The sequence below is a fragment of the Talpa occidentalis genome, unplaced genomic scaffold (assembly GCF_014898055.3).
Source record: "Talpa occidentalis isolate TD23 unplaced genomic scaffold, MPIMG_talOcc4v2.1 talOcc4.10, whole genome shotgun sequence".
NCBI lineage: Eukaryota > Metazoa > Chordata > Mammalia > Eulipotyphla > Talpidae > Talpa > Talpa occidentalis.
This window is the reverse complement of record NW_023600993.1, coordinates 80,567,808-80,584,880: the sequence shown is the minus strand read 5'-3', so window position 1 is coordinate 80,584,880 and position 17,073 is coordinate 80,567,808. Positions and strand designations below refer to the sequence as shown.

At 37.0% G+C, this 17,073-nt stretch overlaps 1 protein-coding gene across 1 annotated transcript in view; it reads right to left on the bottom strand.

Moving 5' to 3' along the window:
- Positions 1-2,051: 2,051 nt before the first annotated feature.
- The window catches only part of TMX4 (thioredoxin related transmembrane protein 4), a 30,099-nt gene continuing 15,077 nt past the window's right edge, over positions 2,052-17,073 (bottom strand). Inside the window, exons 3-8 of the mRNA XM_037494875.2 lie at positions 15,427-15,472; positions 13,932-14,060; positions 11,205-11,250; positions 4,843-4,944; positions 3,859-3,922; positions 2,052-2,441 (exon numbers count right to left, since the gene is read on the bottom strand). Of these exons, the coding sequence (XP_037350772.1) occupies positions 2,080-2,441; positions 3,859-3,922; positions 4,843-4,944; positions 11,205-11,250; positions 13,932-14,060; positions 15,427-15,472 (749 nt within the window). The 3' untranslated portion in view covers positions 2,052-2,079. The remainder of the gene's footprint in view (positions 2,442-3,858; positions 3,923-4,842; positions 4,945-11,204; positions 11,251-13,931; positions 14,061-15,426; positions 15,473-17,073) is intronic.

The window sequence follows — 17,073 nt, the reverse complement described above, 5'->3', positions numbered from 1 at the left end:
GGTACTATTTGGTGCCCAATTGGAAACTGGCCTTACATTTATAAAAAGCCAAGTAGATTTTTATTTCTTTATTTATTATGCTCTGGTCGAATATGCCACTTACACACACAATATTTCAATACGGCGGGTGGGGGGTAGAGTACGCTGGGTGGGTAAGGCAAAGCCAAACAGTGACACTTTTCTGATCCCATAACTCTGAACTTGAACTTGATGACTTTTGAAAACTTTGTTTCAACTGACTGTGAAAAAAACGCAGTGAGAGGAGGGTCAGTCCGGTTCATCTCTGATCCAGAAGTTTCCCAGCATCAGGAAAATGGGGCTGCCACCATCAGAACCCTGGTACTTGGGTGAGGGTGTGCCACAGACCTACATGGCGGGAAGGCTAGGAAACTGGCATCTGTCAAGGTTCTCTTAGTCAATACTGTGATGGCCTCAAAATTTGAGGTTACGTTGTCTAAAGAGAAAAACTACTGATAATTTTTAGTTAACCTTAGCATATGGGGGGATGAGACTATCAGGTATCTAGGTAGGAAAGATGAAATATAAACTATCTTTAAAACTAAGTTTCTGTCAGAATAAAAACTCCCTTTGTGCAAGGCTTCCAATAGGCCCATTCAACCACACAAGGATAGAGAGTTTCAAAAAACTCCCCCTCCCCCAGTGAGCCGCTGTTCAAAGTTAATACAAGGAAAGGGTTATCTAAACATCCAGATAGATGTATATTGTGTATTTCTTTTAAAGATGAGAGAAACTTTTAGAATTTCATAAACCCATACTAGTTATTCTGTCTGGGCTCAAGGGATATAGGATTAACTTTAGGCATCTTTCATAAGTTTGGAATCTAATTTTGTGAATTTATTCTAAGACATAAATCAAATGAGGCCAAAGTAGATGGATGGATTTTTAAGAAGAAATTGAGCCTCTAGGGTACTTTCGGTAGATTGAGTATTGAGAGATTTACAGGGATACAATTCTTTACAAGATTAAGGAAGAAGGAAACGAAAGAAAATCTTTCATTTCCAGATATATTCACTTTCATTATTCTTTCACCAAAAGCACATTACTGAAGGAAAACAGGAATGGTTTCTTAGTTATTATTAAAGTGGTTCAAGAGCCAGGGATTCCCTTGAGATGGAAACAAAATAACATAGTATTCAAGTTTTCTTTATAAGACAACCTTGTGAAGGAAAAACTTAGAAACTTCTGGCTTCAAAAAGAATAATGCTGAAGGAACTTTTTGAAAAAAAAAATTACGTTTTGGCAAAAACCAACAAAAGTTTCTCCTATAAAATCCCTACTTCCTTCTTAATCTCCAATATTTTACAATATTTCATTTAAGATGCCTGGCAGTCAAGATTTCATGGGTTGTGGATCTTGATTTCTAAATCCTTAAAATAAATGCAACTGATGTCAAGAGTCGGCTGCTGTCTGAGTCCTCTCACTAAGGAAGTGTGATGAAGAGTGTGGGGACACTGTATGCCCAAGGGGGGAAAGTTAGAAAAATTCAAGGTAAGAAATAAAACATAATAAATGATTTGGAGGGATGGGATGACTTTCAAGCTCTTTTCTCTTTTCTAAAATAATGTCCAGTCTTCTGAATTTCTATCTCTGCAAAAGTGTCCCTGTACTATGGCATGTGATGTTTCTTATAGTTTGATAAAATTACATATCTAGCATGAGATGCAAGATTTCAACTGTATCTTGAGATGCTCTGGATGCTTTGGTTGCATCTGATGGCCTACAGCCTTGCCTATAAAGGCACTGATTGAGGGCCAGGGGTTCCTTGATCTGATGGAGACTCTCTAGCCCCAAGTAAATGAACTAGTGCCCATCCAAGTCCTCAAACAGATTCGAACACCATGCTTATTTTTCTATACCCTGATTGTCATGCCTGAAATTTATTTATATACATGAGGCTTAATGGCATGAGACCACAGATTGTTGGTTGTTGTTGTTGTTGTTGTTTTTTAAGAAAAGCTAGCTCATTCAGCAAAAAGTAAGGATTTGGTTTAAACTGTAAATCAGAGGGAAACTGAGCTACTCCTCTGGCCTGTATTCTTGGAAATACTGTCATTAAACCTATGGTCCCTTATCAGCATGCTGACTTTTGCGCTGCCTCAATGTGTCTCCTGGGATCTTTGTGTCAGCTGAAGAGGGCTGCTCAGGGACATCGTCTTCAGTCTCATCAAGTTCTACCTCCTTCTGGGCCTCTCTCAGGGGCCCCTGGACCTTGGCATCACTCCTCTCCTCATCCACACCAGGAGTAGGGCTATCTTCTTCCTCTTCTTCCTCTGCTTCGTCCTCATCGCCAAGGTCTTCTTTCTCTTCTTCATCGTCTACAAGGCTGTCTTTGTTTTCATCTTCATTTGAATCATCTTTTTCCTCCTCTGCATCCTGCAAGTGTTCAGCCCTATGAGCCTCCTCTGACCTTCGACTGGGCTCTGTGGAGGGAAGAGAGGAGAACCTTCTCTGAATAGCCAATGGTTACTCTGAAATCAACTGAGTATGGTTAGCTATGAAATGAAACAATGCTGCAGTGACAGTTCTCTCCACTCTGAGGCTCTGTTATCACATGGGACCGATGTCTCCTTGGAGTCCTAGCCCCATCCAGGGCTTCTCAGTCCCTCTCTGGAGATTTCACTCATGTTGACTTTGGCAGAGTATGTGGGCATGGAGGACAAAGGTGCCTTCATGCTTGGCATTTTGTACCCTGCAGAGGTTCCACCCACTGGTCAAGGTGATTGGTTCAGAAATGTGACTTAAGATGAGCCAATCAGAATACTTCCCAGGAGTTTTTACCAGAGTCAGGAGGAAAACTTTCTCTCTTTCTACAAGGATCGCTGAACTGACAAAATGTGAGTTGAAGCTGTTGACAGCCACTGAATCAGTCTCATGGAAACAGAAATCTAACATTCTTAAACTGTGCTTAATGTCAAAACATCCCTGGACTTTTTAGTTGTAAGAGCTAATAAATTTCTTTTTTTTCCCCTAAGTTGCTTTAAACTGGGTTTCTGTTTCTTTTAAGAAATCTAAGGAACAGAATATATAGTCTCATCTGTGAAAGCCTTAAAATCTTGAAAACTTCAAGAACTAAAAAGTAATATAAACTTATTTAACCCCCACATGAAATTCAACAATTACAAAATTTCATAAAAAGTCACCATGCAGGGCCACCCTGGTGGCACAGACAGTTGAGTGCAGCACTGTGAAGCTGTCTGCAGCCTCTGCAATGCCAGTTCGATCCCCGCCAACCAAGGAGATACCTACATGGCAGGGCAGATCTCTCCTGTCTCACCTGCTGCTCCCCTCAGCAGTGTATTTCAGTCAGTCTGCCTCTTCTGTTCCCTACTCTGTCTCTGGTGAATCCTCTCACCCTCCCGCACATCTGGCCTGTACCCTAGTTCTTATATAAAAATAAATAAATCTTAAAAAAAAAGTCATCATGCAAAGTCTCAAAATTGGAATTAGAAATATTCAAATCCAGGAAATATCAGGAAGCACTACAAGTCTTGAAGAAGACTGCTTTCAAAAGAGTTAGGATGGCTAGTGGTACAGTAGTGACTCAATAAATGTAAGTTCCTCTCTTGCCCTTCTCATTCCCATTTGAATGAAGGAAAAAGTATCAACTCATTAATGAAGGGCATACACTAACAGGGAAAAAACATTGTGAAAATGAAATGTTCCCTAATTTAAAAGAAAAAATAATTTTTGCTAAAATCTATCTAAAGTATGCATCTCAGGAATTTGGTAGTGGTGATGATTTCAGCACCCAGCAAATATAATGGGGAAAATCCTTTCTATAAGAGCACAAAACAGAATTCTGAAAATAACGCTATGACATTAGTTTATCATACCTACCGGAACGTTCAGAGAAATGCCTTGGAAGTGGCACATAGAAACATTCTGATATTATCACCAAGACCTGGAGGAAAAAAGTGATTTTATAGGACAGTTATTACCAAAGAACCTCAATATTAGAACTTGTTTCTAGAACCATATATTCATATACAACTAATTAGCAGGTTGGTCAAAGTCCTTAAAATAATGACCCAGGCATCACTAAGAATTTACTAGTTTCCAAATGTGATACAGGAAAATACTATTAATTTAGAACATGGATCACAAAGTCAATGTCTACAGAGAATTCATTAAAAATAGATGAATCATGCAGGCATAAGAAAATGAGCCCATCTTAATATATTGGTCTTTTAAACTACCCTTCTGGACAAACAAAACCAATCTACACAAGGGCTTCCTCTCACCAATGAGTAACCTCCAAGTGTACAGAAGAATACTTTAGGGTCTAGAACTTTTAAGAGTACCATATGAGATTTTTAAAGACACAATTATGAGAAAACTCATTAATGATGAGAATTAAATGTTATTTTAAACAGTGATTGATTGATTTTACCTCCAACCTTGATTCCAGCAGGAGTCACTTTCTTACTAGTTTACAGCAGTTTCTATAAACTTTCTTAGTAGTTTATGATATAAACTACTAACTCCTTCCCCTGATAAACTATAAACTCCTTATTTTGCAGGTGCATTCCAGTCCATGTCTTAGAGTTTAAAACTCAATCAAATTGATCAAATGTAGGTAAAGATTTTAAAAAGTATATCAAAGACTAAAACAATAACAGCTGCCTATATAGTTAATAAATTTGTTATTCCAACTCTTACCTAAAACACCTAGCTAGAATGCAGAGATACCTAATAATACTGATTTTCAAACCCAAAGAAAAAAATAGTGATGTACTTTCTATCTTATTTTTGTCCTTTCTAGTTTCCCTTGAAACCCATATGGCTTTAAAGACAGGAAAAAGGGTTAGTAGTATCTCTTACCAGACCCATGAAAAGACCAAAAATCAATGTTGCTATGATGAAAAAGACATAAGAACACCAAGCAGGAATTCCAAGAGTCACAGTGAAGTAGTTGTGAAGATGCTGTAATCAGAAGAAAATAATTTATTAATTTTGAGGATGGAAAAATGTTTGAATCTTTCTCTCCAGCTACAACTCAGTCTGCAAGTTGCTTTTACATATAAGAGCTCCCACAAAGGTCATACATCATGGTTTATGAATCTATATGATACTTCAAGAATAAGTCAAATTTTGGGCCTCCCCAGTGGCGCAGCGGTTGAGCGCTGGGTTGCGAAGCTGCCCGCAGCCTCTGCAGTGCCGGTTCGATCCCCGGTTGCTCCCCGGCCACCGGAGGAGGGTCCCACATGGCGCGCAGACCTCTCCTGCCACCCGCTGCTCCCCTCAGCAGTGTACTTTGGTCCTTCTGCCTGCTCTGCTCCCCGCTCTGGCTCTGGTGAATTCTCTCACCCTCCCGCACTTCTGACTGTACCCAGTGCCTGTATAAATAAATAAAATCTTTTAAAAAAAGAAAAAAAGAAGTCGAATTTTATATTGATCAGAGACTAATATTCAAGGTCATAGCTATTAAGAGTTATAGTTCTTTGTAGTTCATGATCTGGTAGAACTCTGGTAGAATTGTTTTTCTAGTTCCTTCCACTACTGTCATAAATTTTTTTGGTCACTCTCCCTTAATAATTAGCTACGTTTCAATTTTAACTCACAATATGGCATTCACAAAAAATTAAACTCCTCCAGTCTTCACCAATTTTTAAGAAGTGGAATACTACTTAAAGAAAATTAATTTCTTATGATGTAGCTATGCTTTCTTTTTCTTTTCAAATATTCTCTTCACAACTTTCTTGAATCACCATAAAACCTACACTCAATATTAGAAGAAAGGTTTTCCAGTTAATTCATTATATACAGATGAGATTTTATCAGTCTTTGAGTAGAGGACACATCCCTTCATGCTACTGTTCCCTGGAACTCTACTTAATATCTAATACTAAAATAAAAAAAAATTTAAAAAAAGTGAAGACAAACTTAGTTAGAAATTCTTTTCATGCTAACTCACACAAGAATCACAGAAAAGAAATGGCTATTTTGGAGTCAAGTCCCATCTAGATGTGAATTTGCAGGAACCATGACTCTTCATGATTGTTCAGTGATCACCTCTTTTAGGACCTTATAGTTTCAAAAGTGGTCATTCACTTTAATCTGAGCAGTTAGTGGGCACACAATGAAATGAATTCAAGTTAGATACCACAACCAGCATAAAGAATGACTGAATAACTTGCCTAGAACTTAAGAGTTTGATGAAAATCAGTATGTTACTATTAGTAGAATTCATTTAATATTAAATTAATATTTCTCAAAATATAAATTACTAAAGCAACTCCCATTGCTCTCTCAGTTTATAAATGTTAATACAATAATATACTTTATTTTGGCTTATTTCTAAATGATAAAATAAATAAGCCTGTTAACGGATCCAGAATAACCTAAAAAAAAAATCTCTCTTCAATTTCTTATTCAGCAAAAGATATACTAGACTCAACAAGCATTTTAAACACTGACACATACAATCAAACTATTCAATAATATTTATTAGAAAAAGATAGCAGGCAAATTCCTAATTTCCTTACTCATGGTAAATGCAAACAACTCTGAAATTGTCATCTGTCCTCACAGTATTGGTCATCATTTGTCTTCAGCCAGGATAAATTTTTATTAATAATTCAGCTTTCTGTAGTCCCGAAGGCAAAAGAGGTATTTGGGATATTAAAAGGTTGTTTCACCTCTTCACAAAGGAAAGTCTAAAATGTATTGTACAGTTCTCTACTTTAGAAAATGCTGTGCAAAGAACATAGCTTATGATTTTCTTGATGACTCATGATTAAACTCTGAAATGTGCCAGAGAATCAAAGATGTGGAAAGTCAGTCTGCCTTAGTGCCGATGCATGAATGTATGTATTCTGAAGCATGCTTAATAAATAAATCTGCTCATTTGCTTTACTTATATAATTGGAATGAATATTGTGCAGTTACAAGTCCTAAATAGTCTAAGCCCCCTACTGCAAAATAAATGATTAAAGTACATTCAAGAAACATTCTTATTTCTCAAATTAAGTGAATCATTTGCTTTGAATCACCAAGTCACATTTGTTCATATTCAAAACATCCTCTAATTTTACTGAGTTCCACTTCAATTTTCCTGTATCACCTTACTCTTTTAAGGACTTAAAGGATTTGAACTTCTTAGAGAAATCCTGCCATCTTGTGGTCTTTTAGGTGATTATTACTGAAGTCTCTTTAATCAAGTTGTGTTTTCACAACTGCAGACATAAATCTTTACCTATTTGTCTGAATCCACAATGATTTTAGAGCACCTTAAGAATGGCAGGGTCCATGATACTTGGTACTTGAAGTTTCACTGTATATATGTTTCCAAGTAATAACTAATTGCACTCAATATAATTAAATTTCAGATTACTCAAAGTGACAGGCTTTTTTTAAAAAAACGATTTTTTAAAGATATTTATTTATTCATGCATACAAGAACTGGGGTACAGGCCAGATGCGTGGGAGGATGAGAGGATTCACCAGAGACAGAGAGGGGAACACAACAGACAGACAGACTGAAATACACTGCTGAGGGGAGCAGCAGGCGAGACAGGAGAGGTCTGTTGCACCATGTGAGATTCTCGCCAGCCGGCCGGGATAAAACCCGCGCTGCAGAGGCTGCAGACAGCTTCACAGCACTGCGCTCAATCGCCTGTACCACCAGGGAGACACCAAAGTGACAGTTTTTTCTGTGGAAAATAATGATTGCTCATGATTATATGTGCTCATCACAAGGAAGCTTCCTACTGTTCCCTTAAAGCACTCAAAAACATGATATCTTATGATATCTTCTATTATTATACTATTGTAAGAGACGACTGATAAGAGCTAATTTGACCATATACAGATTGGAGTGCGAGGACTAACTGAAGATAACAATACAGTACCATACAGTACAATAAATGTGAAAAACATTCCCAGCAGCGGAATTAAGAAATGGAGCCAGGCCATGATATCCATGGATAAGAGGCATACCCTCCTCTCAGAGGCCAGCACTCCCTCTGGTATCTGAATTATTGCAGTTCAGATTAAATGCTATCCAAAGACACTCAATCACCTACACTGTTGCACAATTTTAGTCAAGAGCAGGGATGGCCCAAAGGACAGGAAACCTTTTGGATTCAGATTCCACCTAAGTCAAGGATATACTTTGAGAAGGCTTGGAACTGGCCCAGCATTACTTTCCAACACAGATCAGAATCTCAAAATATCTTCCCTGTGTGGGGGCAGCTCAAAGACTTCTCCAGTGGTGGCCAACGGTTCACTTCCTCTTCCATTTTTCCTCTCGAAATTTGCAACAAGACACAACCTGGCAGCTTCTTGTAGTTGTCCTGAGAGGTACCTTATGAATGTGCACCTCTTCACTATAATATGCTCTAGATGTTTTTACAAGGGAAAAGAAATCCGAGAAGAAACACCAATCTAAAATACGGGGGGGGGGGGGGGGTATTTTGGAGTTTTAAAAAACTCTCCAGTCTAAATTCTCATAGCCTTTAATTCTCATCTGTGAAATTTACAAAGCACTAACTCGCCTTCATCACAAGTAACACTGAGAAGCAATAAGTTCTATACTATCTTAGGCTCAGTGAGCAGCACAAATTCACCTAATCAAAATAATGTTTAAATTCAACTGTTAAATCAAGTTAGCAAAAGTATGTATTATACAACAGCCAGAAACCCCTTTTTTACTTCAGTTCTCAGCTTGATTAAAAAAATAAGAAAATAGGGCCTCCCCGGTGGCGCAGCGGTTGAGCGCTGGGTTGCGAAGCTGCCCGCGGCCTCTGCGGCGCCAGTTCGATCCCCGGCTGCTCCCCGGCCACCGGAGGAGGGTCCCACATGGCGCGCAGACCTCCCCTGCCGCCCGCTGCTCCCCTCAGCAGTGTACTTCGGTCCTTCTGCCTGCTCTGCTCCCCGCTCTGGCTCTGGTGAATTCTCTCACCCTCCCGTGCTTCTGACTGTACCCAGTGCATGTGTAAACAGAACAAACAAACAAATAAATAAATAAATAAACATGCCTCTATTAAAAAAAAAAAAAATTAATAAAAAAATAAAAAAAAATAAGAAAATATTCCCTATTGCTTAATCAGTAAAAAGTAAAATGACAACAACTTTAACAAAAAAGTTAAAACAAAAAATATTTAATATTTAAAATATTTAAAAATTTTAAATGTTTAGTTAAATAAAAATATTTTACCCCAAAATAAAAAAGGTACTAATATTAGAGAAGTGATTTTACAGAATGCATAATGTATTTATATGTCAAATTTCAGTTTATCTTATATATCTACATTTGGTCTCCTTTTTAAATATCTAGAAAGACATTCTAAATGTGTGTATACATAAGTATTACATATCTGCTACTTCTTTAGCATACATAGTAAGAACTAACAATACTAAGAAGAACTTCTTAATTGGTTATTCAGAGGTGGATCATATTCTATCCTCGAATGGCCCTTTCTCTGCAGTCCACCACAATCCACATATAATCTCACCACACTCCCCACAGTTAGGCAGGCACTATATGCACTAAGATTAAAAAAAATACCCCATCCTGGCCTTTACGTGATCATCACATACTATAATCATTTATACTGAAATATTGAAAAACTATAATTCCTTATCTAAACTCTTGCATTTCTAAACAGTAAATAAATGTCAAGTTCTATGAGGCCAGAGCAATCACCTATCTTCCCTGACACTATCTTTAAAAGCATAACTTCTCTTTAACAATGTTTAAAGGTTACGATTAATTTTCATCTAAGCTCTCTTAAACTAATAGGATATACTCTTTTCTTGACCTGTATTTATTATAGGTTCCAAGCTAACACCTTGCTTTGTTGATTCCTCATAATCACCCATTATAATTATCCTGTTGAACAAGACATCATAAGACTACAAAGACCTCAAATGGCTATTGGGATATATGGGCTCCTACAACCTCTAGGGTCTACATACTGCAAAAGACAGTACACTTTATTCTCAATTACCAGTTTGCAGTCCTTAGCCCTCAAATTAATGTTTCCCCAATTAGGAAAATACTAGGAGGAAACCATATGAAACATACTATCTGGAATATTAGTAGGAAATATTAGTAGGAAACCATACTATCTGGAGAGAAGGAAAATAACAGTTATTGTTTAATATCTGATACTAATTGATATAGATGTCAAAAAATTAAATTTTAATTAAAAAATGCTGAATCCCAATGACCAATTTAGCATCTGTTATAAAAAACAACAAAAATCCCTAAAGTTGGTATTTTATAACATAAGGCAGAGAATAAAACACAACTGAAAAACTGGGACAAGAAAGGTTGTTTTTAAATATCCCTCAACATGTATCATTATGCATGAAAAAGTCTTCATGAGTTTGTTGAATATATTAAGTTAAATGTGACAATCAAATATTCTAATCTGCAATCAGATTAGAAAAGATAACATAGGGACTCACTTCTAAAGATTTTTTGAAATACCTCAAGGCTATATATTTAATTTCACAGTACTTTTGTTAAATCTGGCAGTTTAATCCACTCTACACATAAAGGGGAAGAAAAAGTTATGTGACATATTTAAGGTATAGCTTAAATATTTTAATCTAAATATAAACAGTTTTAATTCACTGAGATGAAATTATACAATTATATATAGCAGAGGTGTGCAAACTTTTTCTTAATGAACTATCCGGTAAATATTTCATGCTGTTGGTCATATGATCTTTACCACAATTATTCAGCTCTACCACCGTAACCTAAAAACAGTCAAAGGTATTGGGTAATAAATGAATTATGACTATGTTCTAATAAATAAAACTTTATTTACAAAAATGGGAGACCTGACCACACTGCAGTTGTTGATTCCTGACATACAGAATCACTTTTAGGCTTAGATAATAGCTTTTACTCTATAGGGATTATGACAATGTGAAAATAAGATAAAGTAAAGCTATATAAAGCTTTTCAGCTGTGGTAGAGTTTTATCACTATTTTAACAAATAAGATTTGACATCGCAGTTAATGTTCTTTATTCAATTTGTGCCCTTCTACACAAAGGCACATTTTCACTGGGGACCCCATATGACAGTAGTTGTATAGCTTAAGAAAAAAAAGTGAAAAAAAGGGATGTGTAAGTGTTTACTTTCCTATCATTTAGAATTTATATTTTTTATTTCATAAAAAATCCTCTGCAAAGATAATCACAAAGGATATATTTAAGATTACTCACCCATATTTTGCCAGAGATGCTAAAAAGACCAGCCATACCAGACATCCTAAAAAAAAATGAAGAGAAGGAGAACCATTAATGACATATACTAGGGAAAACAAACAAATCCCAAGTCACCAAAACTGCTCCTCCATTTCTGCAAAACATTGTCCTTTTTCCTGGATTCATTTCTGTTCTTAGCAAGCTTAATTCCTATAGCCACCATTTCAATTATGCTGCCGAAATACATTCAAATCACTTGATCCATTTTCCCTCCACTGTATATACTTGGCAAAAACCCAAAACCTGAGCATCTTGCAATTCGGGGGGGGGGGGGGAGGAGGGGGCGGCAAATTACATGATGAGCTAACAGTTCTTCCTTCAAATATAAATCTCAGTGAGTACTCACAGTCTCCTGTCCCACTGCAACTTTTTAGAGTTTGAGAGGCTAGCTCAGATGCTTTTTCCCTTCTCTTCAAACTTGATACGCCCTACCCTATCCATGTGCTCTCAGCCAACAAACACTCCTTACCTGTCACTGTGAAATCAGAAGCTATTATGTGATCTCTCCTATCTTCCCACCACCAGATCTGAGCCTGGTGCACACCTGCATCCACCTTCTCCTATTACATCAGAAAACATCTCCCACATCACAGTTCAAACTCCTCCATTTGAGTCTTGGATTCCATTCCTTTGGTTTGTTAATGTCTTGGTTCTTTTGTCATTCCCTGTTGCTTTATTAGCAATTTCTCCTTTCCCCTGGATCATTTTCATCAGCATGACCTGTTCTGCCTGCTCTCATTGGCCCTCAATGTCCCTCCAGCTTCAAAGACAAACTTCTCCTAAGAGTAATCTACCCTTACCCACTTCTTCACCATATCTTTAACCTATTTAAATCTGGAGTCTGTTTTCACTAAGCACTGTCCCTACTTACCGAGTCCACAATGAACTCACGCTGCTTCACTCAAGTCCATGTCTCAGACTTGATATTCCTTCATCTCTTGGTAATATGGGACACAAATGGCTACTCCTTCCATTTTGGAGCACTCTTGGTTTCCACAAAACCACACACCCTTGCTTGTCCTGTACTGATACTCATTTTCAGTTTCCTTTTGATGACTCCTCCACCAAACCTCTTAATTTTAGAGTGTGTTGGTGTCACTTTTCTCTATTTTCTGTCTCTAGGTAACCCCTTCTTATCAATATGCTTTGTGTGTTTTTGATCATGGAGACCCATCTCCTTCCATTCAACTTGATAGCTCTACAATCAAATCTGCATCTCAAATTTAATAATATGAACCCTTGATTTTCTCTTGCCTATATCTGTAAGCGGTACCAGGATCCACCAAATATACAAATCAAAAGCCCTGGAATTGTTATGTGTGAATCTTCCCTCTCCCTCACCTCAACCTATTCTACCTTCAAAACACACTGTAAATCCACCCGTTTTCTCCATCTCCACTGCTGCCATGCTGACACACACTACCACCATCCCCACGCTAGACTTACAATAGGCTAATTGCCATACCGCATCCATCCTTGCCCTCTCCAGTCTCTTCTCCTAGGAGCCATTTCTCAGCGTCTGTACTGACAACATCCACATTGCTCAGTATGGCTACAGGCCTATAGGATGTGGTTCCAGATTGCCTTTCCTCCTCCTTAAATTACTCTCCTCCCTACACTATATTTGACTCTGGTCCCTGTTCTGCTGCTCAGCACTTCAAGTTCTTTCCAGTTTGGGTCCTAGCCACATTCTGTGTCCTTTCATAGGAATAGCCGTTTCCTGCCTTTCACTTGGGGTAGGTTCTTCTATCCCTCGGATCTCATTTTTTGTCCTCCCTGCAGAGTAACTTCTCCTAACCCCTCCATCTAACAGAAGTCTGTGATCACACAGTTATTCTCTAAGTAAAAGTATTTTTTAAAGCAATCGTTATCCAAGCTTTCTTTGTATCCACATCTATCTCATTTACTGTTGAAATATCTAGCACCTAAGAGAGTACATGAAATAAAATCAGTGCTTAAATATTTGTAGAATGAGATGACAGAGGTGAGCTATTTTAAGAGTTAGTTATGTTTATCCTGGGTATTAAACAGATGCCATTAGATGATTTATTCCTAAAATATTTTGTGATTTGCTCCTACTTCATTGGGGATATTGCTCTATCTTTATATATTAATTACAATAAATTTAAAATAAATATAAATTATATTTATAAAGTTAACTGCAGAATTAAAACCAACTCTGAAAAATGTTATTATGGTTTAACCTTATCTACTATACCAAGTATTACAGTTGCCACTGTGGCCAAAATTACCCCAGCAGAATTCTTCTAGGCAACCAAAGATACCATAGTTTTTATTTTACACACACATAGACACATGCGCACACATACACAAACAGCAATTTCTTTATGAACTAAAATTCAAGAAAGAGTGACATGTTTAGCTTATCAATAATTTAAAAGAATAGTAAATGGTATTCAACACCATGTTTTGTAAGGAGAAAACAGTTGGTATGGCTCATTGCAAAGGCTAGAGAACCGGCTTTCTGTACCCAGCAGAAACTGGATGTTTAATTTCCACTATACCGACAACTAGAAGAAACATATATGGGTCCTAAATCAGAAACACCACCTAAGTGAAGTACATTCATGTGTAGTCTGGGAAATAAGGAGTAACAATGAAGTCCATGGGCTAGTCCTGTTTTATTACTAACTCCTTGCCATTAAAATAATAATAATTAGTTACGTTAGAGAAGCCGGGGATTTCCAGCCAGTCAAAGGCTCAACTGATTGCCATTTCTTCTCTAAGATATAATTTTGAAGATCTTCATAGATTCCTGGCCCACGGTAACGGCGGAATATCCCATCTTTTGCACTATAAATTATTAAAACACATAGAAAAATGTTACCTTATTGAAAATAAGAAATTCCAAAACAGAAAGCATTTAACATTCTATTTCATTACTGCACAACTTGTGACTATAAGCACAATTCCTGACAGTGTTTAATCTGTTAAATTATTCTCACATTCCCCTTTAGTCTTTCCTCTGTCTGCCCTTTTCCTCATAGTCAAGATTCCTAAGGGAAAAGTCTACCACTTAGCATGATCTTTTTTTATATTACTCATTCACTACATGATGCAATTAGGGGTTCTGTTTCCATAAATCCATCCAAATTGCTCATATTGGGGGGTTTCCAATTACTTTTAAATGCCGTATCCATGTAGCATTTTTCTACCCTTTTTTTTCATGTCATGGGCACTGTCCACTATTGTACACCCCCTTCCTTCTTCCTTTCCCTTGGCTTTTATGACATGAGCTTTTGAGATTTCTTCCTACTATTCTCTGACTATCCATTCTCAGTTCCTCACTGTGTTCCTTTGCAGATGTCCTAATGTTGGTCAACCCTAGGTCCTATACTTGAAGTGTTTCTCTTCCCACTATATATGTTCTCTCTAGATATATTTCAGTTATTATTTACCACAATGCTGAGGAACTCTCAATATGTATCAAGAGGTTAGTCCTTCTTCTGAGTTACATGGATCCTAACATCAAACTAACTTTTCCTTTTGGAATTAACATTGGCATTTCACACTATCTTCTCCATTCTGGCCTTTATCTTTCAAACTCCATCTTATTCTATGGTTCGCAATAGCTTTTACTAGTTAGGCCTATCTGCTGGTGATCCTCATAGAGTTTTTCTTCCCTATAGTTAATCAGTCGCCAAGTCCTAATGACTATTTTCTACGACTCTCCAGAATCCATCTTTTCCTTTCTCTTTCCCCTGTCGCAACCTCATTCTCTCTAGTCTCATCACTCAGAATGTTCCAAGTGACCCCTTATGGGCCAGTTATAGAGAATGAACTATAGCTCTTTCTTAGCAGGCTATCTCTTTTCTCCTATACTTTGCCATGAAATCTCCTGTCTGGAAAGGATTTCTCCAATTTGTCTGCTTAACCAATTCCTATTTATTTATTAAGAATCATCCTATCTTTTATATCAACAAAAAAATCTTCTTTGACACTTACTCCTCACCTATTCACCACCTGCAACTAGGTTCGTTTCTCTGCAGTGTGCTCAGGACATCCTTCTTTTCTAATAACTATCATTAAGGTCAGATCAATCTTTCTCTTTTCAAATGTTAAGCTGAATGAGTGACGATTATGTAAACCAACTTAGAATTACAGGTGCACATCTACTGATTTTTAATAATTGTAAGACCAGAAAATTACTAAAACTTACTGAAAAAATGCTGGGAGAGTGGTGACAAAGAAGCGGCCACTCAAACCTACAAGATAAATAAAAAGATTACAAGTCAAATTCTGATTAATCCAAGTATCTAATTTAATCCTAAAACAAGCATTTTTGAACTTGCCTTCATAATCATATTATCAAAATCATTGTAATTATTGAATCATATTTACTACTTACTTAAATTTCCTTTTTAACCATTATTATTTACCTAACATTTTCTAGTCACTAATACAGAATTTGCTCAACTTCAATGCATTACCTATGTATCACTTGGAATTGTATGAAAACAGTTTTTCAATTAGTCCTAGAAAACCTTTACAGAATCTTAACTACACACTAATGCTATATTAAGTATATGTGAAGACATATACTACATCAATGCTATACTAAATATATGTGAAGACAAAGATAAGTAAAATCCTTAGTCACTCAATAAATATTTGCTAAGCACCTACTTTGTTCCAGGGATTAAGATAACACAGATATATTAAATAAGCAAAAATATGTGTAATCTTTGTTTTCACAGAGTTTACTTACAGTCTAGTGGCACAGGGCAAGATATACTCAAATAATCACAGTCATGACTATAAACAGAGATAATGATATCAAGAAAAGGGGTAAGCAACAAAAACCAGAATAAAGCTAGTAGTAAAGAAAAGATCCCGGGCCTCCCTGGTGGCGCAGCGGTAGAGCGCTGGGTTGCAAAGCTGCCTGCGGCCTCTGCGGTGCCGGTTCGATCCCCGGCTGCTCCCCGGCCACCAGAGGAGGGTCCCACATGGCGCACAGACCTCTCCTGCCACCGGCTGCTCCCCTCTGCAGTGTACTTCGGTCCTTCTGCCTGCTCTGCTCCCTGCTCTGGCTCTGGTGAATTCTCTCACTCTCCCGTGCTTCTGACTGTACAAAGTGCATGTATAAACAAAACAAACAAACAAATAAAAAAACATGCCTCTATTAAAAAAAAGAAGAAGAAAAGATCCCTGCTTTTTAGAAGTTTACAAATAAATATTTACATGGATACTGTGAGTGAGTAAGCCTGGGTCTGGGGGGGGGAGGGGGAAAGTAAAGCTAAAAAATCTGGTCATAAGGGGAAAATGACATATCATTTTAAGATTTTTCATCACTTGCCCCTTTTCGCCAAAGAACAATCTGTACAAAATGAAATATCTCTTCAACGAAAATAGCTCAAATTTTACATTTCTGTGATCATTTGGAATTTGAAATGCTGAAACTTTACTTTTAAACACATAAATGATGTATTTATACTCATTTTATAAATCAATATTCAGCAAAATAATTTACTGATTAATAATGAGTGTGCCTCCCCAAGGATTGCCTATTTTTCCTCACATCAGAACAAGACTAAAATATCCCTATGCCACTTAAAAGAAAGCTCAGCAGTCTGAAGGTAGTAAAAGTCAATGTCACAAAAAGAAACATTTATTACTAACATTTCTATTTTAAAAAAAGGGTATAGTGGCAATAACAAAAATACAAATAACCTGAGAAGTCAACTGAGGATCATAACAAGTATCTCTGTCTACAGTGTCTCTAACACTGTTTGAAATTTCACACTATCAGGGAATACGGGTATCTTTAAAATATTTCCAACTCCAATTTGCTAAAAAATCATTATGA